Source organism: Scyliorhinus torazame, chromosome 11 (genome assembly GCF_047496885.1).
Source record: "Scyliorhinus torazame isolate Kashiwa2021f chromosome 11, sScyTor2.1, whole genome shotgun sequence".
Lineage (NCBI taxonomy): Eukaryota > Metazoa > Chordata > Chondrichthyes > Carcharhiniformes > Scyliorhinidae > Scyliorhinus > Scyliorhinus torazame.
In genome coordinates this window covers 20,936,614-20,957,839 of record NC_092717.1, presented here as the reverse complement: position 1 = coordinate 20,957,839, position 21,226 = coordinate 20,936,614, and the positions used below count along the sequence as shown (strand labels likewise).

Sequence of the window (21,226 nt, the reverse complement as noted above, 5' to 3'; positions counted from 1 at the left end):
TTAGCATCAACTTTCCATGGAACAATCTTGTGACAACTGTTATTGAAGATAACTGGGTCAATTCTCAGAAGGGAAAGATAAGAATTTTAGGCAGCGTTGAATGGAAAAGAACCAGGCAAAATGTACTTATGGAATACGATATAGTGACTTGAAAATAATTTGTTCAGAAGGAAAATAGATTTTAAAATATATCACCATGAAGGTCAATTTTGTATGTGAAATTTAGTAAATATTCCACGAATAGGCTTCCAATGCTCTTTCCATTGACCTACATATCATTAGTTAAGTCAAAAATTAAATAGCTGGAAGACAAATATTTGAGGGGGTTTAACAGCTATTTTCTGAAGGAGTAATGATATATACTATTTGAGCATTATCAGCCAAATGTAACAGATGTAGACGCATTTAATTTCAAACTTAATCTTTCCCATTTCCTCAAGGCTCTTGCTGAGCTCCATTTTCATTGGTGCTGAAACCCACTAGTGCTCCGCTCCTTCATGTGTACTTCTATGGTGGCTTTCAGTGGGTAATCTAATTTTGACCTCGCCTGCTGTTGAGACGTACACAATGCATTTCACAACAGAGATGACTGGATACCAAATGGGATCCCTACTATGCATTTTTCCTCCTTGCATCTTCCTCCCCCTCATTTCCATTTTCAAATTCCTCTCTGTTGCTCTGTCTCTTACTCCCTCTTCCCTTCCACAAAAAACATGGGAGCTCAGTTGTTATAGTGCCCACAACTAAACTTAATTGGAAGTTGGGAGAAAAGAATATTTGTGTGTTGCATTTGTGTCTCTCTTTGCTTCTGCGCCTGATTCAAAATGAACAATAGTTTTAATACTACTGAACATGTTTACTGAGTGTTGTATCCTGAATTAGTGACATTTTTCATGGCTCAAGTTTAGGAGTGACTTATACAATGAGCAACTGTCTATTCTCCAAGGTACTGGCACAGTAGTCAGGGCAGCTGAATAAAATCATGTGCAGGCATTTCACAACAGTTGCTTTTCTAATTCCATATGGTTTGTTGCAGTTTTCATCAGCAGCTGAAAGTGAAGAATTTCACTGTGTTTCTGAAATAATTCCCAATTTCTGGGAATTAGATTAGTCCATGGTTTTGTAGGGAATATTTATAGGAACCTCTGAAATGTCCTTCGGAGATCTTTTACTCATCCCAACTAATCTAAGAAAATTCTGTTACATAGATGTTGCATTTGTATAAATTTATCTTCCTATTTGTATTAATGGCACCGATATTTTCCTGTTCATCGCCAGCCTCCATTCTACTTGCCAGGACCCAAGTCAATGAGAGGAAAATTCCTCCAAGTGCTGATTCTATCCTTCTCCGTGGATACTCAGTGAAGTTAAACTTGATAAAGTACACCATTGTTATCTATCACCAAGACTGCCAAATACAAACAGTGTTGCTGTCTGTGTCCTAATTTTTTTAAAAATTGTTCATTGGATATGGGCATCGTTGGTTGAACCAGCATTTGTTGCTCATCCCTAATTGCCTTGCGAATTCCACTGTAGATAAACTCCCATCCTCCTACACAGACCCCTACAAGGTTTTGTTCCACCACACGTCTGCAACTCTTTGATCTTTTACACTATTGATATAGTCTGCCCTCTGGAATCTCTTGTCAGATTTGATGAGGTATTCAAAATCAGGAAGGGGTTTGATAGTTAATAAGACGCTGTTTTGACAGGCGTCAGTGATCAGAGAATATCAATTCAAGATAATTGGAAAAGAACTAGGGATGAAATTAGAAGAGATTTTTTAACTCAGTGAGTTACAATTTGAACTGCATTTCCTGGAAGGATAGTAAAAGCAGATTCGGTAGTAACTTGCAAAACTGCCTTGGGGAAAAAAATTGAAGGTGAGAATATTGGAAGATTGGGGAAAGAGCAGAGGAATAGGGCTAATTGGGTAGCTCTTTCAAAGAGCTGACACAAACTTGATGGGAAAATGGCAGTCTCCTGTGCTGTATGGTTTAAGCATTCATAAAATTAGCAGGTGACTGGAATGTTGACCCTCTCTCTTTATAAGAATACCTCAGAGATGACATAAATAGCATGTAATGCCCAAAGCACTACTCTTTGATAACGAGAATTACGAGAAAAGTCAATACAGAGGATGTTATGATGAGAGTTAAGCATACTGCCATTTTTATTTCAAAGGCAGGAGTCAAATTGGATTTGGGTTTATTGTCACATGTCCTGAGGTACGATAGCACAATGCATGGCACAGTAGCACAGTGCTTAGCACTGTTGCTTCACAGCTCCAGAGACCCGGGTTCGATTCCCGACTTGGGTCACTGTGCTGAGTCGACACGTTCTCCCTATGTCTGCGTGGGTTTCCTCCGGGTGCTCCGGTTTCCTCCCACAAGTCCAGAAATATGTGCTTGTTAGGTGAATTTGACATTTTGATTTCTCCCTCCGTGTACCCGAACAGGCGCTGTAGTGTAGCGACTAGGAGATTTTCATAGTGACTTCATTGCAGTGTTAATGTAAGCCTACTTGTGAAGCTAATAAAGATTGTATTGTACAGTGAAAAGTATTGTTCTGCGTAGTCCAGCCAAATAGTTCCAAACATGAAAAAATATAGGCCACATATGGACACAGGCATCAGTTGAAGCATAGGAAGTGTGCTGCTACTAGGGGAGAGAGTGGTATAGTGGTATTGTCACTGGACCAGTAATCAGAGACCCAGGGTAATGCTCTGGGAACCTGTTTTTGAATCCTGCTAGGGTAATTGGTGGAATTTGAATTCAATAAAAACTGCAACCATGAAACCATTGTCGATTGTCAGAAAAACCCTCTGGTTCACTAATGGCTTTTTAGGGAAGGAAATCTGCCTCCTTACCTGGTCTGGCGTGCATGTGACTCCAGATCCACAGTAATGTGGTTGCCCTCAAGGATGGGCAATAAATGTTGGCCCTACCAGCGACGTCCACATCCATGAATGAACAACAAAGGCCAAAAAAAATTCAGTTCAAATTGAGGTGATGAAAGTTGTCCTTTTCTATTCGCTGTCAAGTAGGACATAGGTTTTGTGTTCGCTTGGTTTCTCAAATGTGTGAAAAATAGTGGGTGGGTTCTCTGGCCTTGTCCATGGCAGGGCCTGTTGCGAAGAATAACAAAAAATTTGGCATTCCAGCCAGCAACACCGGAAATGCTAACAAAATCTGATGAAATGGCAGTTGCATCAATGACCTTTCTTTGCTTGCAGCAGGATAGTTTCCAAAACATTGTAAAGTCATTAGATTTGATTTTTAAAAATGGATTAAAGGGATACGGGCAACAGGTGGGGAGGTGGATTTGAGACCAGGAAGATATCAGCCATGATCTGATTGCATGGCAGAGCAGGCTCGAATGGCTGAATCCCCTATTTCTGCTCCTAATTCCTATGTTCCTAATGCCTTCGAGCTGCTTGATTTCAAACAAAACTAAAACTCCTAAGAATAAACCTGCCTTTGCAGAACATTCTGAAACCACCAACACCAATTAGCATTTAGTGTTAATTAAGACCTGGGAATTTGAAGTGGTTTGTTGGCTGCCAGCCAAGTCCATCAAAATGTGTCATCACTGAGACCAGACCAAACAACAGATCTTACCGGGGGATTCCTGAGACCAGACCAAACAGCGCATCCTGCCCGGGGTTTCCTTTTTGCTTTTAAATAAAGGAGAAATCCATCTTCAAGGCGTAGGCTCCAGTAATTGTCCAGGTACAAAAATTATAAAAACCAAAAAGAACCAAAACTACAAAGGAAAATGGGACCAGACAAGGATTTACATGATGATCCTTACAGTGTGCAAAGACATTCTCAAGATTATAAAGAGAACAAGCAGAAAATATTGAAGTTGGGTAGCATCTGTGGAGAAAGAATCAGTTAATGGGTTGAATTTTCCCACGGGCTTCAGGAACTCTACATCGGGCCCAAAGACCACACTTGTCATCAAGGTACCTGCCATGCAACTTTACGTGAGGCAGGCTCCTAATTGGCTACTTCTATGACCACCAACCAATAAAGGACAGTGGCAATCTCCCAAGCCATACAGCTCAGTGAGAGGGCTTAGTGTTCTGGCCTTCTGGCAGTTGCCCCAATTGAAGTGAGGCAGAATTGTGAGCACTAGGATACCTCAATGGAGGCACTCCCGGAAGCCAGCTAAAATGTTTAATTAAAGCGAGCTCACAATTGTTAGGACTATCAGTGTGGCTGCGTTGGGAAGCTGTTCCAATCTGCGTATTTCCCGCCCCATTTGCCTCCAAGCCTGCTGCTGGGAAAATTCTGGGCAATCTTTCCTCCTCTGCCGATTTACTTTGAATTTGTTACATCGTTAACATTTTTCAAGGTCACCAACCTGAATATTTCACAAATTTTGTTGTCCACAGCTGCTGTCTGATGTGTTGAGTAATTTCAGCATTTTGTGTTTATGTTTCAGATTTAGGGTACCTGCAGTATTTTGCCATTCTGCAGACAGTTGTGTTGATAGTTAAATGATTACTATTTTACTTTCCCAGACTGTTCTCAGCTGGGCAATTGGTGATGGTGACTTGGTGCTTCACTTTTCCAATATCGCCTCAAATATTTAAATCCTGTTGACCATTTTCAGAACTGTGCTGTATTAATATAATCTAGTTGGGCAGCACGGTAGCACAAGTGATTAGCACTGTGGCTTCACAGCGCCAGGGTCCCAGGTTCAATTCCCCGCTGGGGCACTGTCTGTGCGGAGTTTGCACGTTCTCCCCGTGTCCGCGTGGGTTTCCTCCGGGTGCTCCGGTTTCCTCCCACAGTCCAAAGACGTGCAGGTTAGGTGGATTGGCCATGATAAATTACCCGTAGTGTCCATAAGGGTTGGGAGGGGTTATTGGGTTGCGGGGATAAGGTGGAAGTGAGGGATTAATGTGGGTCGGTGCAGACTCGATGGGCGGAATGGCCTCCTTCTGCACTGTATGTTCTATGTAAGTTGTGGAGATTGAAATCGGTTTCTGTGAAGTCTTTGAATATGGTTCCATCTCCTCCATGTGCAAAACACAATCCTGCTTGCAACCATTTTCCCTGAAGTATGGCAAAGGGCTTTAAACTCAACATTTTCATATATTGCAGCTCTTGTCTGCTTTTGGCTTCCATCAAAATGATTCCAGCGCAAAGTCTTGGGCAATATAGACTCTTGACGATCATGTAGTTTGCACATTGTTGAGTGAGAATGTAACCTCTTATGTTTCTCTATTAAAAATTATTCACTCATAATTTAAGCAGGTTCAAGAGCATTTAATCAACAAAGAAATCTCTGCTGAATGTGTGTAGTAGATGTTTTTCAGAATTAGTTATTTTCTTTAGAACACAATTTACATATTTTCTTTCTTATCTATTCCACTGTTGGAGATTAAGATTGAGAAGTAGAAAGGGAAATCTTTTTTTTTTTTAACCCTCCATATTACTTATTATCTTTCAGGGATAACCAAGGCATAATAAATGCCTTGCTTAGATCCCAAAAGTGAATTTTTTTAAAAAATGACCAAAAATGTTACAGGAAATAAAATATTTTGTCACCTCGCATTAAATCGTTCTCTGTCATTTAAAGTGTTGGGCCTTAAATCACTGCTGTAGTGTCTTCAGTTTTTTGATAGCTCTTCAAATTTCTTTGGTTGTTTCAGTTGGCAAACCTCTCATCAGTAAACTATATTGTGCCAGTAAATGCAAATATGGGAATAAATATCCAATGTTGAGTACAAAAGTTTGGTGAGATATTGAAGAATGGTGTTGTGAAAGCAGTCTTCTGAATAAATAGCCCATCTGGATTTGTTAAGGAAGAATGCTGTCGTGGCAGTATGGTGGCGCAGTGGTTAGCATTGCTGCCTCACGGCGCTGAGGTCCCAGGTTCGATCCCAGCTCTGGCGTTTACACAGTCTCCCCGTGTTTCCGTGGGTTTTGCCCCCACAACCCAAAGATGTGCAGGGTAGATGGATTGGCCATGCTAAATTGCCCCTAAAATGGAAAAAAATGAATTGGGTACTCTACATTTATAACAAAAAATATTTAAAACAAAGAAAGAACGAAGGCTGTCACAACTACTTAATCTTGTCCTAATTCTGTGTCTGTTATGATTTTTGATGAAATTATATTGTCAACACTTTGCATGCTGTTCATTTTCACTTTTAGCTTTGCTTTTGTGAACTAGTCTTTCCATCGCGAGAAAGCACGGTAAAATACAAATGTAGTCTTCCTCAATATATAGATTTCTCTGGTAAAATTCAAGCTGAAGTTTCACAACCATGCTTTATTAGTGTTTTGTGGAGTGAGTTGATGTTAGCAATGAATTATGCTTTGAAACCATTGAATGCAGTACCATGCAAAGAGATTTATAATTTGTAAAGAAAATGGACAGTCTATTAACTGAAGTGGTAAAGTTAGACGGATCGGTAGTGCTAGTGGATGTAGCACCATCTGCTGGATGCACTGGCTGTCTAAATTGTATGTTCTCTTGGAATTTGCCTCATCAGTAAAGAAGTGCAGATATTTCCCTTTCATGTGCATCAAATACTTCTCTGATGGTACACTGGGTAAATGCATTGTGTGGTGTGGTACTCGCTCATTCAATCCTGCTCTGCAATCTAGGCCAGAGCGGCAAATGCTGTGCTCAATTTTTCCTCAGAACCTCAACAGAAACCAGTTGGCTGAGGTTCCTAATCCTGATTGTTAGCCCATGAATAATTCTGGAAATGGGCAAAGATGAGATTAAACTTGCTTGTCCTACCCTTTGCAAATGAACACCCAACTCGAGGAAGAGTTGAAATCGTAGTGCATTCAAGATGACATTGAGTGCCCTGGTGAGAAGAACTAGAATTTGATCAACAAAATTATTGTGAACCTGAGTGCTTTGCAGAGCCTTGCTTACTAATTGGCAATGATCAAGTGAAGTAGCATTCATTTGTGTTCCCCAAACAGTAAGATACTTGTATGTGTATATACCAGATCTAGTAACCAGAGTTGAGCACCGTGTAAAATTCTTTGGAGTAACAAGGCTCACAGTGATTGAATTTGACATTATGTTTGAATTGATAGTATCAAACTGGGTTGAAAAGGTGGTTGGGATCATAAGAACATAAGAACTAGGAGCAGGAGTAGGCCATCTGGCCCCTCGAGCCTGCTCAGCCATTCAATGAGATCATGGCTGATCTTTTGTGGACTCAGCTCCACTTTCTGGCCCGAACACCATAACCCTTAATCCCTTTATTCTTCAAAAAACTATCTATCTTTATCTTAAAAACATTTAATGAAGGAGCCTCTACTGCTTCACAGGGCAAGGAATTCCATAGATTCACAACCCTTTGGGTGAAGAAGTTCCTCCTAAACTCAGTCCTAAATCTACTTCCCCTTATTTTGAGGCTATGCCCCCTAGTTCTGCTTTCACCCGCCAGTGGAAACAACCTGCCCGCATCTATCCTATCTATTCCCTTCATAATCTTATATGTTTCTATAAGATCCCCCCTCATCCTTCTAAATTCCAACGAGTACAGTCCCAGTCTACTCAACCTCTCCTCGTAACCCAACCCCTTCAGCTCTGGGATTAACCTAGTGAATCTCCTCTGCACACCCTCCAGTGCCAGTACGTCCTTTCTCAAGTAAGGAGACCAAAACTGAACACAATACTCCAGGTGTGGCCTCACTAACACCTTATACAATTGCAGCAGAACCTCCCTAGTCTTAAACTCCATCCCTCTAGCAATGAAGGACAAAATTCCATTTGCCTTCTTAATCACCTGTTGCACCTGAAAACCAACTTTCTGCGACTCATGCACTAGCACACCCAGATCTCTCTGCACAGCAGCATGTTTTAATTTTTTATCATTTAAATAATAATCCCTTTTGCCGTTATTCTTACCAAAATGGATAACCTCACATTTGTCAACATTGTATTCCATCTGCCAGACCCTAGCCCATTCACTTAGCCTGTCCAAATCCCTCTGCAGACTTCCAGTATCCTCTGCACTTTTTGCTTTACCACTTATCTTGGTGTCGTCTGCAAACTTGGACACATTGCCCTTGGTCCCCAACTCCAAATCATATACGTAAATTGTGAACAGTTGTGGGCCCAACACTGATCCCTGAGGGACACCACTAGCTACTGATTGCCAACCAGAGAAACACCCATTAATCCCCACTCTTTGCTTTCTATTAATTAACCAATCCTCTATCCATGCTCCTACTTTCCCCTTAATGCCATGCATCTTTATCTTACGCAACAACCTTTTGTGTGGCACCTTGTCAAAGGCTTTCTGGAAATCCAGATATACCACATCCATTGGCTCCCCGTTATCTACCGCACTGTTAATGTCCTCAAAAAATTCCACTAAATTAGTTAGGCACGACCTGCCCTTTATGAACCCATGCTGCGTCTGTCCAATGGGACAATTTCCATCCAGATGCCTCGCTATTTCTTCCTTGATGATAGATTCCAGCATCTTCCCTACTACCGAAGTTAAGCTCACTGGCCTATAATTACCCACTTTCTGCCTACCTCCTTTTTTAAACAGTGGTGTCACGTTTGCTAATTTCCAATCCGCCGGGACCACCCCAGAGTCTAGTGAATTTTGGTAAATTATCACTAGTGCATTTGCAATTTCCCTAGCCATCTCTTTTAGCACTCTGGGATGCATTCCATCAGGGCCAGGAGACTTGTCGACCTTTAGCCCTTTTACCTTCCTGAGTAGATCATAGCTGATATGTGCCTTAACTCCATTCCTTGGTTCCATATCTTTTAATACCCTTACTTAACAAAGTCGATCATTCTCCGTTGCAAAATTTTCAGTTGACCTAGCCTCAATAGCTGTCAGATTATTGACACTGAAAACTCGTAGTTAAACTTTACCTGCTTTGTGTTGAATGGTGCACATGGATTTAACCATGCAGTTTAAGTATGGTAGCTGCAGTGTAAATGCAGCATTAATAATGTTCTTATGTCTATTAGTAAATTGTCCTTAGTGCATTTTTATGTGGAAGAACTTGTGTGGAAGAACTACTTCAAGAAGAAGTAGATCTATGCTAGACTTGATTCCTGGATTCTCTTCATTTGTGTGCCTGATGGCAGCCAGAAAGAAAGGCCAGTATTGGTTTCTAATGATGTAATGGTGCAAGCCACCTCTTCAGATGGCCTTTTCTTCATTCCCATACAATCCTGCTTTGTATTGGAGACCGTTTCTGGCAAAAGCTAGCATGTTCGGAGCCTATTGTGCTGAGAAGTGGTGTTCCGACTACAAACTTAAACACTGACGAGATAAAATGCGAAGTACAGAGGCCCAAAATGTTACAAACCAACATAACTGCTATATATTTTGACCTTTAGAAACTGACTTCAGTTTACATATCACTGCAAATAAATAAAGTGCTTTATAATTACGTGCAAGGAGGCATCCATCATGGTTGTTTTCTTCTGCGTGTTTATGCTCCTTGTACTTTTTAATTTTAGAGTATAGTTTGTTAATTCAGTGTGCTTTTGCTTGAAAAGTAGTATTTAGCTTTGCACTAAAAAAAGTTAATTCAAGTTGACTTGCAGTTCAAACAAGTAAATTTTGTTTTGGTCCGTGTGAAACAGGAGTGCATTTGAGAAAAGTTGGAGTTGTACAGCCTTTAGTTCTGTTTTGAAAAACTGTTCCGAGGACCGATTTTGAAACATAAATTTAGAAATATTGGTACAAAAACCAAGTGACTGGATAGCTATAAAGGATTTTAATGATTCTCTTTCCTTCCCTTGTTAGGTGCAACAAGAGAAATTGGTTCAGCATTAACCAGAATGTGTATGAGACACAGAGGTATAGAGTCTAAACTTCGTCAGTTCTCAGCGTAAGTTATTCCGCTTTTTAAAGTTGAATAATGAATGCACAGTATAGAAATAGATTATATATTTTAATTGATTCAGAATCTGCTTAGACTGATAATCTTGAAACTGATCTGGCCAAATTCAACAGGTGCTTATATAGAGGCCTAGTTTTCAGGAAAATGTATTTTCTCTCATTGGGCTGACCCAATTCATTTTCCGTTTTTTGCTTCCAATCTGCTAAGTGACATCGATTTACATTTTTAAATTTCTGTTTGGGCACTGATTGGGTTACTTTGGGTCATTTATGAACAGCTTTGTCTGGAGAACTGTTATACTAGCAAAGCACTAAAATATTTAAATGACATCTTTACTAATCGAGTTGAGTGCATTATATTTAATGTTGCATGTTATAATTTTAAAAATAATTTTATAATGGTAATTAGCATATTGGTTGCCTTTCCATTCAATGGCTTCTATATAACTGCATTTATAATATACAGGATTTTTTTGTGTATTCTTTCGGATTAAAAATAACAATTGTCTCTTCTAACATTACTTCGTAACTTAGAGCTCTGATCGATTGCCTGATAAATCCACTTCAGGATCAAATGGAAGAATGGAAGAAAGTGGCCAACCAGCTGGACAAGGATCATGCAAAAGGTGCATTTAACCAATAACTCAAATATGGTTTTACAATGTGCTGTAAATGTCTTCGGTCAAAGAAATACAAAAGTATATTTATTTAAAACCGAATCTAGTCTCATTTACTGTAAAGGTTTTGTTTTGAAAATAAGTTAAACATATAATTGACTCCCCTTATTTCAGATTAACCTAAATGACACATGCCAGGGGTTGCCAGACTTTGCGATACGGTACCCCTACGGACCTCCTAGGAGCACTGGGGAACCCCAAGCATTCTCAATGTTGATGCCCTCTTTTTTTTTTTTTTTTTGCTGCAAAGTTTTTTGTGCGAACACAGAAATCAAATGTAAACCAGTCTTTTCTAACTATATATATATATATATACACATACATATGTTAGGAAAAGGCTTACAGTCACAAATGCATTCGCCAGCTGCATAGCCCCCTCACATTAACCACTGGCTAAGCCACCCTCCCATGGCCCTTAACATTAACCCTTGGCAGAATTACCCACTTTAGGAGTGGATAATATGGTAATAAACATTTTTCTTATTGGAAAAAAATACTTAAATCTTACCCGTTGTCATTTTTTATTGGAGGAATGATGCTGGAAAGCTGATTCTCATATCGGACACACGTATCTTTCACTCCCTCACACATACACACAAACTCACCTCATCCCCTCTCTCACACACACTCCTCTCTCTGAACCCTCTTTTCTCTTTTCTCCCCCCCCCCCCCCCCCCACTTCCTGAGGCTACACCACTGCCTATAGGTTACGCGCATCCTCTCCTCAATGCTGTTGTCCCAAATCTGGCCATCTTCCGTCTCACTTTCAATCTTCACTGTTGGCCATGGACTTTTCTGCCCAGCAACAGAGGTTGAATAATTCAAATGGGCCAAGCAAGATGTCTCTTGAGCACTGGATGTTGGTAGACCTATTTGATTTCTCCTTTTAAACTTTGCACTTTTGAACCGGTGTTTGTGGACCCCCTGGAGTCCCTTTACAGACTCCGGTGGGGGTCCATGGACCAGTTTACTATGGTGCTATCACATATGTTACAGTATCATGTTATTTCCAAAGTTACAATTGCAGGTAGGCAGGAAGGCGCGCATGCACAAAGCTTCCCTATTTATATGCAAATTCAACAGATCTGGATCTCACTACGCCTCTCCATCTCTGAATGTCACTTGCCACCTCTAAGACTTTGCTTAAAACCCACCTCTTTAAACAGGCTTTTGGGCATCGGGCCTAATATCTCCTCATGTGGCTTGGTGTTATGTGTTGTTTTATAATGCTCTTGTGAAGCACTTCGGATATTTTATTATGCTAAAAGGTCGATATACAAATGTAAGCTGTTGTTGGTGCTTTAAAGTTGAAGTCATGCTACTTCGCTTGAAACCTATTGCATCAATTTTATGCGCTATTAGGAAAATCAGCAGATGTGGTATTCATGCCAAATATCTGTTGATTTTACTAAATAGCAATGTGCACTACAGTACGAGATGAACACAATAGAGAAATTGCTATAGTAGGGAATGCAATGTAAAATATTATATGCCTTGACAGAAGTTTTCTTTACTTAAAGAATATAAGAAAGCTCGACAAGAAATCAAGAAGAAATCATCTGATACATTGAAACTACAGAAGAAGGCAAAGAAAGGTACGTCATCTCAAAATGCATATTTGCACTACTGTTTCTTATTTCTCTATAGTGCAATGTAAACATTTTATTGGTGGATTTATCTCATTAACTATCATGGTTTTGAACCAACTTTTTTGCGCACAACTGTACAGTGTATTGATACCAAATTATGGATATTGTAGCCCAATTCATATTAACCCAGGCAGAGGTAGACAGGAAGACTATATTGACTCAATACAGCTGCTTGTGACAAAAGAAACTGTTGACTTGAGTAATACAAGAGTGTCCAGGCATGTTCTTAATTGGTTTCAGACAACATTACATACTAATTTCTGTGACATAATAACACTGTTGTACTTGAATTTGGTTTACACATTGTACCATTTTAAAAAAAGAATAAACATCTATCAGTTCTTCTAAACAAACTTTAGCTTGTGCCTTGTGCAAAATCAGTATTCTATTTATTTCTGAAATGAATTGACATGCACCGCGAGAGGGACAGAATACGAGTACTGAGCAATTTCTGCATTAATTTACACTCTGCACTTCCCTTCTAGAAAGATAAATCAGTGCCGTCAGCATGAGTGTAGGATTGATGCTCATCAATGTTACGGTTTCTTGAAACCCAGGAAACCCAAGTAACTTACAAGGCTATCTTACCAAGGGACCAGACCAAAGCAGCAAATTTTGATCTCCCATTATTTTTCAAAAGTTATTTACACATGAGAAAAAACATACATTTCTCCAAGTTCATTCTTCTGCACGAACCTGTAGTCATATCAGTGTACTCAATAGTTAATTTGAATAATTCCTGTGTTCATGCTACCATACCTGGAAGACCATTTTCTTTTTCTTGTGCTAATCTGCCCTCATCCGCACATGATTTAATGTTTGGGCGTCTTAAGAAGTTCATTGCAACAGATTCATGCAAATCAGTACTTGTATAATGTCTCCCATCTTGCATTATTATTATTGGAAATCTGGTCCACAATGAAGGAAGAACATTTCAGCACCCACATATTGGAAAGAATCCATCAATGACTGATTACGTTTGTAAGGATTGGTACAGGTCTGAATGAATTCTCTGGGAAAACTGGTGTCAACCATTTTGAGATTTGGGCCCATCCAAATGGTGTATTGCTCCTGTGTCATCAATGAGCCCTGATGGGCTGAGCATCAGCCATTGTGTTTAAATCAGCTTATGAATGCAATATCCTTTTTAAATATAGATTATACTAACCTATTTCAGATCTGGCAGAAGACAATTTTAGAACATTTTTTAAAGGTGAATTTTGTTTTTGGGTCATATCCAATGTAACAGTTTGTTTCATGTGACTGAAAGTAATGAAACAGTTAATTGCTATAAGTTTATCACCGGAAATTAATTCATTATCAGTGTTTGCATTATTTCAAGAAAGAATTAATTGTGAACAAAGAGTGCCTATTATTTGAAATCGTTCAATTAAAACTGATTTTTGTTATATTTTGGGCCACTGCACATTTATGATCACAGTGTAATTTATGGCACAGATTAAGAAATTAGGCCATTGCAGCATAGATCATGCCACAGATTACCCCTAGTATTCTAATTTTAAAATAATTGCATATAGAATTTTTGCTCATGTACAGTCAAAACATCCTTGAATCCTTTTGTCTTAATTCTCCAGACTTTTTAATGAACATTTTATGTTCCATAGCTTGCAACCTGTTTTATTGCACACAATGTATTGTTTTTCCTAAAGCCAACTTTGGCTTTGCTTTGCTCAATATTATATGTTATTTATTGAAGGATGAGCAATTGTGCTTGTATCAATTACTAATGTCTGTTTGTGTGCCACAGCTGTCCCATATCTTGGCTAGTTAATTTTTCAAATGTATAATTTTTCATGTTAAAAAAAGTTAAGCATTTTAGCAACAAATCTTCACAAGGATATGAATCTTGTATAAAAGGCATTAATTTATGATTTACATGTTTTATTCAGAATCTTAAATCAATATGGGAGTATTGAGAAATACTTTTTATAAAGCAAAGCTGACCTATACATTTTGGCCGTCCATGATTTTAGTTGAAAAAATGATTTATCACCAGTAAGCTCCAGCATATTTCTTCATCTTTAAAAAAGGTGTGTGTGGTTGCTGCATGCGTGCACTTGGATGCTGTTCAGTTCTGATTCCTGACCTCACCCAGACTCCAGAATTAATGTTCCAACATAACTTTCTGATCTCTAGCGCGTTTGAGGAAAACTGAACATAATTTTCTTTTTGGAAGTTCTTTTTTGAGTTTTCATATTTTATATCCAAAAACTCGCAAAAACCAACACATATATTTACAAGTGAGCATCTTCAACAACTGTGGCCGTGACCTAACTGGCACACATGTTTCAAGACCTGCTCGTAGAATGTAAAATAAGTTGATGAAAGGCTTCCACATCCTATGAAAGCTGCCTTCCTATCCACGATGGAGAATTTTATTTTTTCCAACCTGCGAAATTCCACCAGGTTGGACAGCCAGTCTGCAGTCTTAGGTGGTGCTACCGATCACCAGCCCAGCAGGATTCTCCAGCGGGCGATCCAGGAGGCAAAGGCTAGGGTATCGGACCCCCCTCCCCATGAAGAAACCGGGCTGATCTGATTCCTGAAGACCGGCATTTTGGGGCTTGGCTCCATCCTCGCTCCCGCTACCCTGGACGTGGCCTTGAAGGACGTCCAATACCCGACAAACCTAGGGCAAACCCAGAACATGTGGATATGGTTGGTCGAGCCTCCCTGGTACCATTGGCATTTGTCCTGCATCTCTGGGAAGAACCTGCTCATTAGAATTCTGGTTAGGTACGCTGTGCACCACCTTTAGTTGCGTTAGGCTCAGCCCTGCGCACGTGGAGGTGAAGCTCGCCCTGTGCAGTGCTTCGATCCAGATCCCTCCCCCTATCTCTATGCCGAGTGCCTCCTCCCATTTGTTCCATGTCTCGCCCAGGGGGGAGCGTACCTTCTCCAGCAGTCGCCCATACATGTCCCCACAGTTTCCCTCCCCTCGGTCACCCGCGCACAGTCTTTCTACTAATGAGTGGAGTGACCTAGGGGAAGGAGTTTCATTATTCCATGCTGGTCCAGAGGTTTGAGATGTAGAGAGCAGGGCATCTGCATAGAGTGAGACTCTGCTCTCTGTCTCCCCTTTCGATACCTCTCCACCCTTCGCCACTCTGAGGGTGATCACCAGTGGCTCGATTGCCAGAGCAAACCATGGTGGGGACAGCGGGCATTCCTGCCTCTGCAGCCGGAAGTAGTTAGAGCTGGTGGTGTTTGTCGATAGCCTCGCCATGGGAGCACTGTACAGCAGTTTCACCCAGGAGGTGAAAATTGGCCCAAACCCGAATCTTGCCAGTACCTCGATGAGGTACTTCCATTCGACTCAGTTGAAGGCCTTGTTTGCGTCCAGGAAACACTTCTGGTGTTTTCTTTCCGGATGGGTTCATTATCACGTTCAACAGGCGACTGATGTTCAATGCTGGCTGCCTGCCCTTGGCAAAGTCTGTCTGATCCTTCGCGACTACCTCTGGCACGCTCCAACTACCTCGCCAGGGCCTTTGCCAGGATCTTTGAGTCCATGTTAAGCAGTGAGATGGGCCTGTAGGATCAGCACTCCATCGGGTCTTTGTCCTTTTTGGGTATCAGCAATATTGAGGCTTGGACCAGTGAAAATGAAATGAAAATCGCTTATTGTCACAAGCAGGCTTCAAATGAAGTTACTGTGGAAAGCCCCTAATCGCCACATTCCGGCACCTGTTCGGGGAGGCTGGTATGGGAATTGAACCGTGCTGCTGGCCTGCCTTGGTCTGCTTTAAAAGCCAGCTATTTAGCCCAGTGTGCTAAACCAGCCCAGTGTTGGTGGCAGGGTGCCCCTTACTAGCGAGTCTGCGAACATCTCCCGCAAGTGGGGGGCCAGTGCAAGTGCAAATTCTTTGTCGAAGTCCGCTGGGAATCCATCTGGTCCCAGCGCCTTCCCTGCCTGCATGGAGTTGGTAGTCTCCATGACCTCCCGCAGTTCGAGTGGTGCTTCCAGGCCCTCTCTCTTATGTTCCACCATGACTGGCATATCCAGTCCGTCGAGGAACTGCTTCACATCTGAATCTCCCTCCGGGGGAACGGAGTTGTATAGCCCTTGATAGAAGGTTGCAAAAGCTTTGTTCTTTTCTGGTGCAACGACTAGCCTGCCGCTACTGTCTTTGACCTAAACTATTTCCCTTGTAGCTGCCTACTTTCTCAACTGGTGAACCAGCAGGCGGCTGGCTTTGTCTCCATGCTCATAAAAGGCCCCCCCGTGTCTGGCAAAGCTGGTTGACTGCTTTCCCAGTGGAGAGCCGGTCGAAGTCCATTTGCAACTTTTTGCTCTCCGCCACCAGTTCCAGAGTTGGTGCCATGGAATGCCGCCCGTCCACCTCCACTATGGAGTGGACCAGCTGTTGCATGGCTTCCCTCTCCTCCTTGTCTTTACACGCCTTGAATAAGATAACCCCCCCCCCCCCCCTTTCAGCGTCTCCCAGAATGTGGAGGGTGAAACATCCCCATTCTGGTTGTTGGTTACATACCCGCCTACGGCCAATGATACCCGATCGCAAAAAACCTTAACGGCAAAGGAGGGCTGGGCCCAGCCTCCATGGGGGGGGGGCGCCGAGCCCGGCCCGTCTCCAAATCACATCCACTTGCTGTGGAGCGTGGTTGTAGATTACGATTGCAGACGATTCCGCTCCCCCTACCCCTTGGAAGTATCAGTTGTCGAAGTCGATCCTCGAGTAGACCCTGTGGACCTGGGAGAAGAAGGAACATTTCTTCTCCCTGGGTGTGCGAACCACTATCCCTAGAGGGGCCACTACCCCTATCTGCTCATTGAAGATGTTCAGCTCCTTTGCTATATTCATTAGTTTTCTTGATTTGAGGCTGTATCTGTCCGTCCCTGGGTCCCCTTTCTCTCGCTCTCTCTCTCTTCCCCCCCCAAAACCGAATGAGTCGGTCAGGGATTTCTGGCATGATTTTCTCTCTGAATTCCATGCCGTCCCAGTTGGGAGGGTATGCGTTCATGAGGTTTCCTTCGCTCCTCCCATGAGCACCAATAACAATTATAACCCCCCCCCCCCCCCCCTGTCCATAACTGCCTCTGTCGCTGTGAATGCTGTCCTCTTGTTCAGTAATATGGATAACCCCCTAGCCCTCGTCCCGTAACATGATTGGGATGTCTGACCCAACCAGTTCTTCGCTGCCGCAGTCGGTGCTTCTCCCTCAGTTGTGTCTCCTGGCAGACCCCCCCCCCCCCCCCCTTGTGGGATCAACCATACCATTTGGATGCACCCCTGCGTTCCAAAGGGGTTTCCCTTTGTCCAGGGATCATCCAAAATAGCTATCCGTGCCAGTCACACTCGTGTGGCTGGACCCCTGCACTCCCGGATGTTCCATTGCTTCAGGGTCCACCAAGGTGGTAGCTCTGTGTGTCACCATTTTCTCTGGCTGAAGAAATTCCTCCTCAACACAGCTTTAAAGGAACGTCCCTTCAGTCTGAGCCTGTGTCCTCGGGTTCTAGTTTTTCCCACTAGTGGAAACATCCTCTCCTCGTCCTCTCGGCCTCTCAGGTTATCTAAGTTTCAATCAGATCCCCCTCATCCTAAACTCCAACGTATACAGACCCAAAGTCCTCAACTGCTCCTCGTACAACAAGCTCTTCATTCCAGGCATCATTCTTCTGAACCTCCTCTGGACCCTTTCCAAGGCCAGCACATCCTTCCTTGGATATCAGCCATGATTGAATGGTGGCACAGACTCAATGGGCCGAATGGGTTAATTCTGCTCCTGTGTCTTCATGGTCCAGTCACTGAGAAGTATGGTCTACTTAGGGCAACAAAATTTATGCAGGACATTGCTCAGTTATATGAGTTGTCTTTTTAAACTGACAGGACCATCCTGTTAATGACAACTACCACTCGCATAACAACTGTAGAGTAGCAACGTGAAATGGCTTCCAAAACCGGTTGTTCATATTATTGCGATACTTTACTTTTCCAGAGTAATTTGAGGTTGACTGGACATTTTTTTCAGGTTTACAGGTGGTGGTCCTTGGCCTATTTAGGGAAGGCAGTGGCATGGTGTTATTGTCACTGGATTAGTTATCCAGAAACTTAGGATAATGTTCTGGGGACCCAGGTTCGAATTCCACCACGGCAGATGGTGAAATTTGAATTCAATAAAAATTTAGAATTGAAAAAAAGAGTAATGGTGACAATGCAACCATTGTCGATTGTCGTAAAAGCCCACATGGTTCACTGGTATCCTTTAGGGAAGGAAGTCTACTATCATTAACTGGTCTGGTCTTTATGTGACCCCAGATCCACAGCAGTGCCCCCTCAAGGGAAATTAGGGAGAGGCAATAAATGCTGGCCTAGCTAGTGACGCCCACATCCCATGAAAGATTTGTTTTTAATTTTGCGAGTTTGCATGACACATATTGAATAATGATCTGACCAGGATAGCCATTGTCCCGCAGGATAGCTTTGATGTGAATTTATTTCTGTGTTAAGCTTTTAGGCTTGGGCCCTATTTACAAGATTACTGACTATGCTTGTCTATGGCAGTAGTAGAGAACTCTTTAGTGGATTTTTAATTATCACCTGGAGGCAATATAGACATGCTGCCATTTTCTGAACCCATATCCATTGAACTTATGAACTTAGCAACTCGTTCAGCTTTAATTGCACCGTATTTGTCCAAGTGGATGGTAGCCATGGAATCTCCTCTAGATTCAGCACTTTTGTTGATTTCAATGTGAAATTTTTGATGGAATGAGTGCTCACTCCTCTACCCCCTGCATATTTCTGATACATAGATGACATGGTCACAATCTTTGAATTTGCAGCCACGTTTAAGGACTTTCTTGTACACCTTAATATGCTCCATCCTGCGCCCAAATTCACTTTTAAGATGGTGTAATCTAACGCCTTCCCTTTTTTGCACATTCAGTTGAGAAATCTAATGAATTCTTCACTACTGTCTACTGCAACTCTCCCTTCGCTGGAATTCTCGTCTTGGGCTCCAGAGAGCATGTTTCAAAGGGTCCCCTTCATCCACTTTCTTCAATTCCCAATAGTGATGGATGCTTCCCTGTTGGTTTAGGAGCATAGGAGATTAATCTTCAAATAGTCCAGGTGACATGTCAAGCACTGACGTTTCTGGCAGTGGTGCTGGTATTGAAACATTTTCTGCTGTTCATTTAGGGCACTTTGCTTTGGATAGATACTATTTGATCAACAACTGAAGAACAGAAGTTCCTTGTACGTTGTTTCAGGATGTACAATTATTTGTGATGGCTAAGGAATCTCTTTTGCCCCTCCACTTAATAGGAGTGAACTAGTGCAACAGGTATTCTATCACTTTCCCATCCACAAAAATCGAAGGATCAATGCTTATGTAATTCAAATAAATTTCCTCAAATTGCATAGCCCAAAATCGACCTGTTCGTATTCCTATTCATGCTTGTACTATTCAGCTTTGTTTCTTAGGGAACTGGTTAATCTGTAAGAAAAACTTTCTGTCATAGTAGGAGGGTCATATTCTGTGTCCAAAGCCAAAATATTTTCATCTGGCTGTATGGTTATTGTACAATGCTTATTTCAAACTGAAGTCTTATTGGCAGTTGAATGGTGTTTGCCAGGGATCTGTTTTAAAACAGCCTCAACTTGACATCCTACAAAGTATTTTCATGGGATGTGGGCATCACTGTCAAGATCAGCATTTTTAATATAACAAAAAAAATGCATGGAACAATTTGCCACCTGCAGGGATGAGACCCCAGTTTCAGCAGTTCCTTTACTGAGTCACCAAAGTTAGATGGCATTGCAGGAATAGAAATCTCATCATGAGACGTGTCCTTGCGTTATCTGATACCAGTCCTGACTTTCTGCAGCAAATCTAATTCATACTTAAGGTACAAATCCAGCAATTTCCTAAAACCCCTGGTGAGATAACAGCAGGAGCTCATTTTTGCAAGGCAATTGGCAAAGCATTGCTCATGATCCAGCTATTTGTGGCTATTTGCAACTCCTCGCGTATCTCATTCTTGCTACAAATTGGTTTTAAATAAACGCACAAATGACTATGTGTGCAGTAAACTTACCGTTATTTTCCCATCAAATCCTGTGCCTGTATATCACATTTCACTAGTCAGGTTACTTCTATTTATCACCACTGTGCCCTACCTCCCCCTCATTTTCCAAATATGTTATCTCCTAATTCCATATGCTCTCATTTTGTCTGATAATCTCATGCAAACCTTATTAAAAACCTTCAGGAAATCTATCTGGATAATAGCCATAGACACATCCCTGTGCTGATAATCTCATGCAAACCTTATTAAAAACCTTCAGGAAATCTATCTGGATAATAGCCGTAGACACATCCCTGTGCTCCTTGCCAGTCATTTCAGACATGTCCTCCCCTTCACACATATGGTGATGTTTGACCAGCTCATGCGTGTTTAAATGCTATTATTCTGTCCCTGATGATCAATGGCTTTATCAAAACTAGTGCTAAACTGGCAGGCCTGTAGTTGGCTGGTTTCCCCTTCTAAAATAAGTGTAAAACCATTTTAGATCTTTATTTTAGTTACAGCATTATGTAACGTGCTATATTCTGGATTTAGGAAGTGGTTCCCTTTATTGGTTACTAACAATATAATATATTTTAATTTAAATATGTGATGCATTTAGCAAAATGCCCCTAATTGTTAGTGGCTTGAAATTTGACACAATGCCTGGGGGATAGCGATGCAAAAAAATAATTTGAAGACTCTCTTCCTGAAAGTGACCCAATATCTTAGGCTGCTGAAAAGTTTTCAATCCAGCCTGGAAATGGCAGTTTTGCGTCAGCTCTGTTGATCAGATTCTGATAGCAAAGAGACGAACAACATTCTCTGAGGGCTACAGGCAGAAATTTGTTCTGGTTGTTTCAATGCGTTCATTGTCCCATTGCAAAACTGGAAATTCATTCTATTCCCTTTCCTGTACCCAAATTTCCCAGTGTTACGGTACCAGACCAGACTGCAAATTTGTAAACTTTGAGGAAAAGATACT

The 21,226-nt window shown here is 41.6% G+C and overlaps 1 protein-coding gene across 12 annotated transcripts in view; it reads left to right on the top strand.

The window, feature by feature from the left end:
- The window catches only part of LOC140385160 (protein MTSS 1-like), a 206,332-nt gene that overhangs the window by 140,404 nt on the left and 44,702 nt on the right, over window positions 1–21,226 (top strand). For all 12 annotated transcript variants that reach the window (XM_072467025.1, XM_072467018.1, XM_072467017.1 and 9 more), the window contains exons 4-6: window positions 9,767–9,851; window positions 10,397–10,488; window positions 12,060–12,134. In XM_072467025.1, the coding sequence (XP_072323126.1) occupies window positions 9,767–9,851; window positions 10,397–10,488; window positions 12,060–12,134 (252 nt within the window). The remainder of the gene's footprint in view (window positions 1–9,766; window positions 9,852–10,396; window positions 10,489–12,059; window positions 12,135–21,226) is intronic.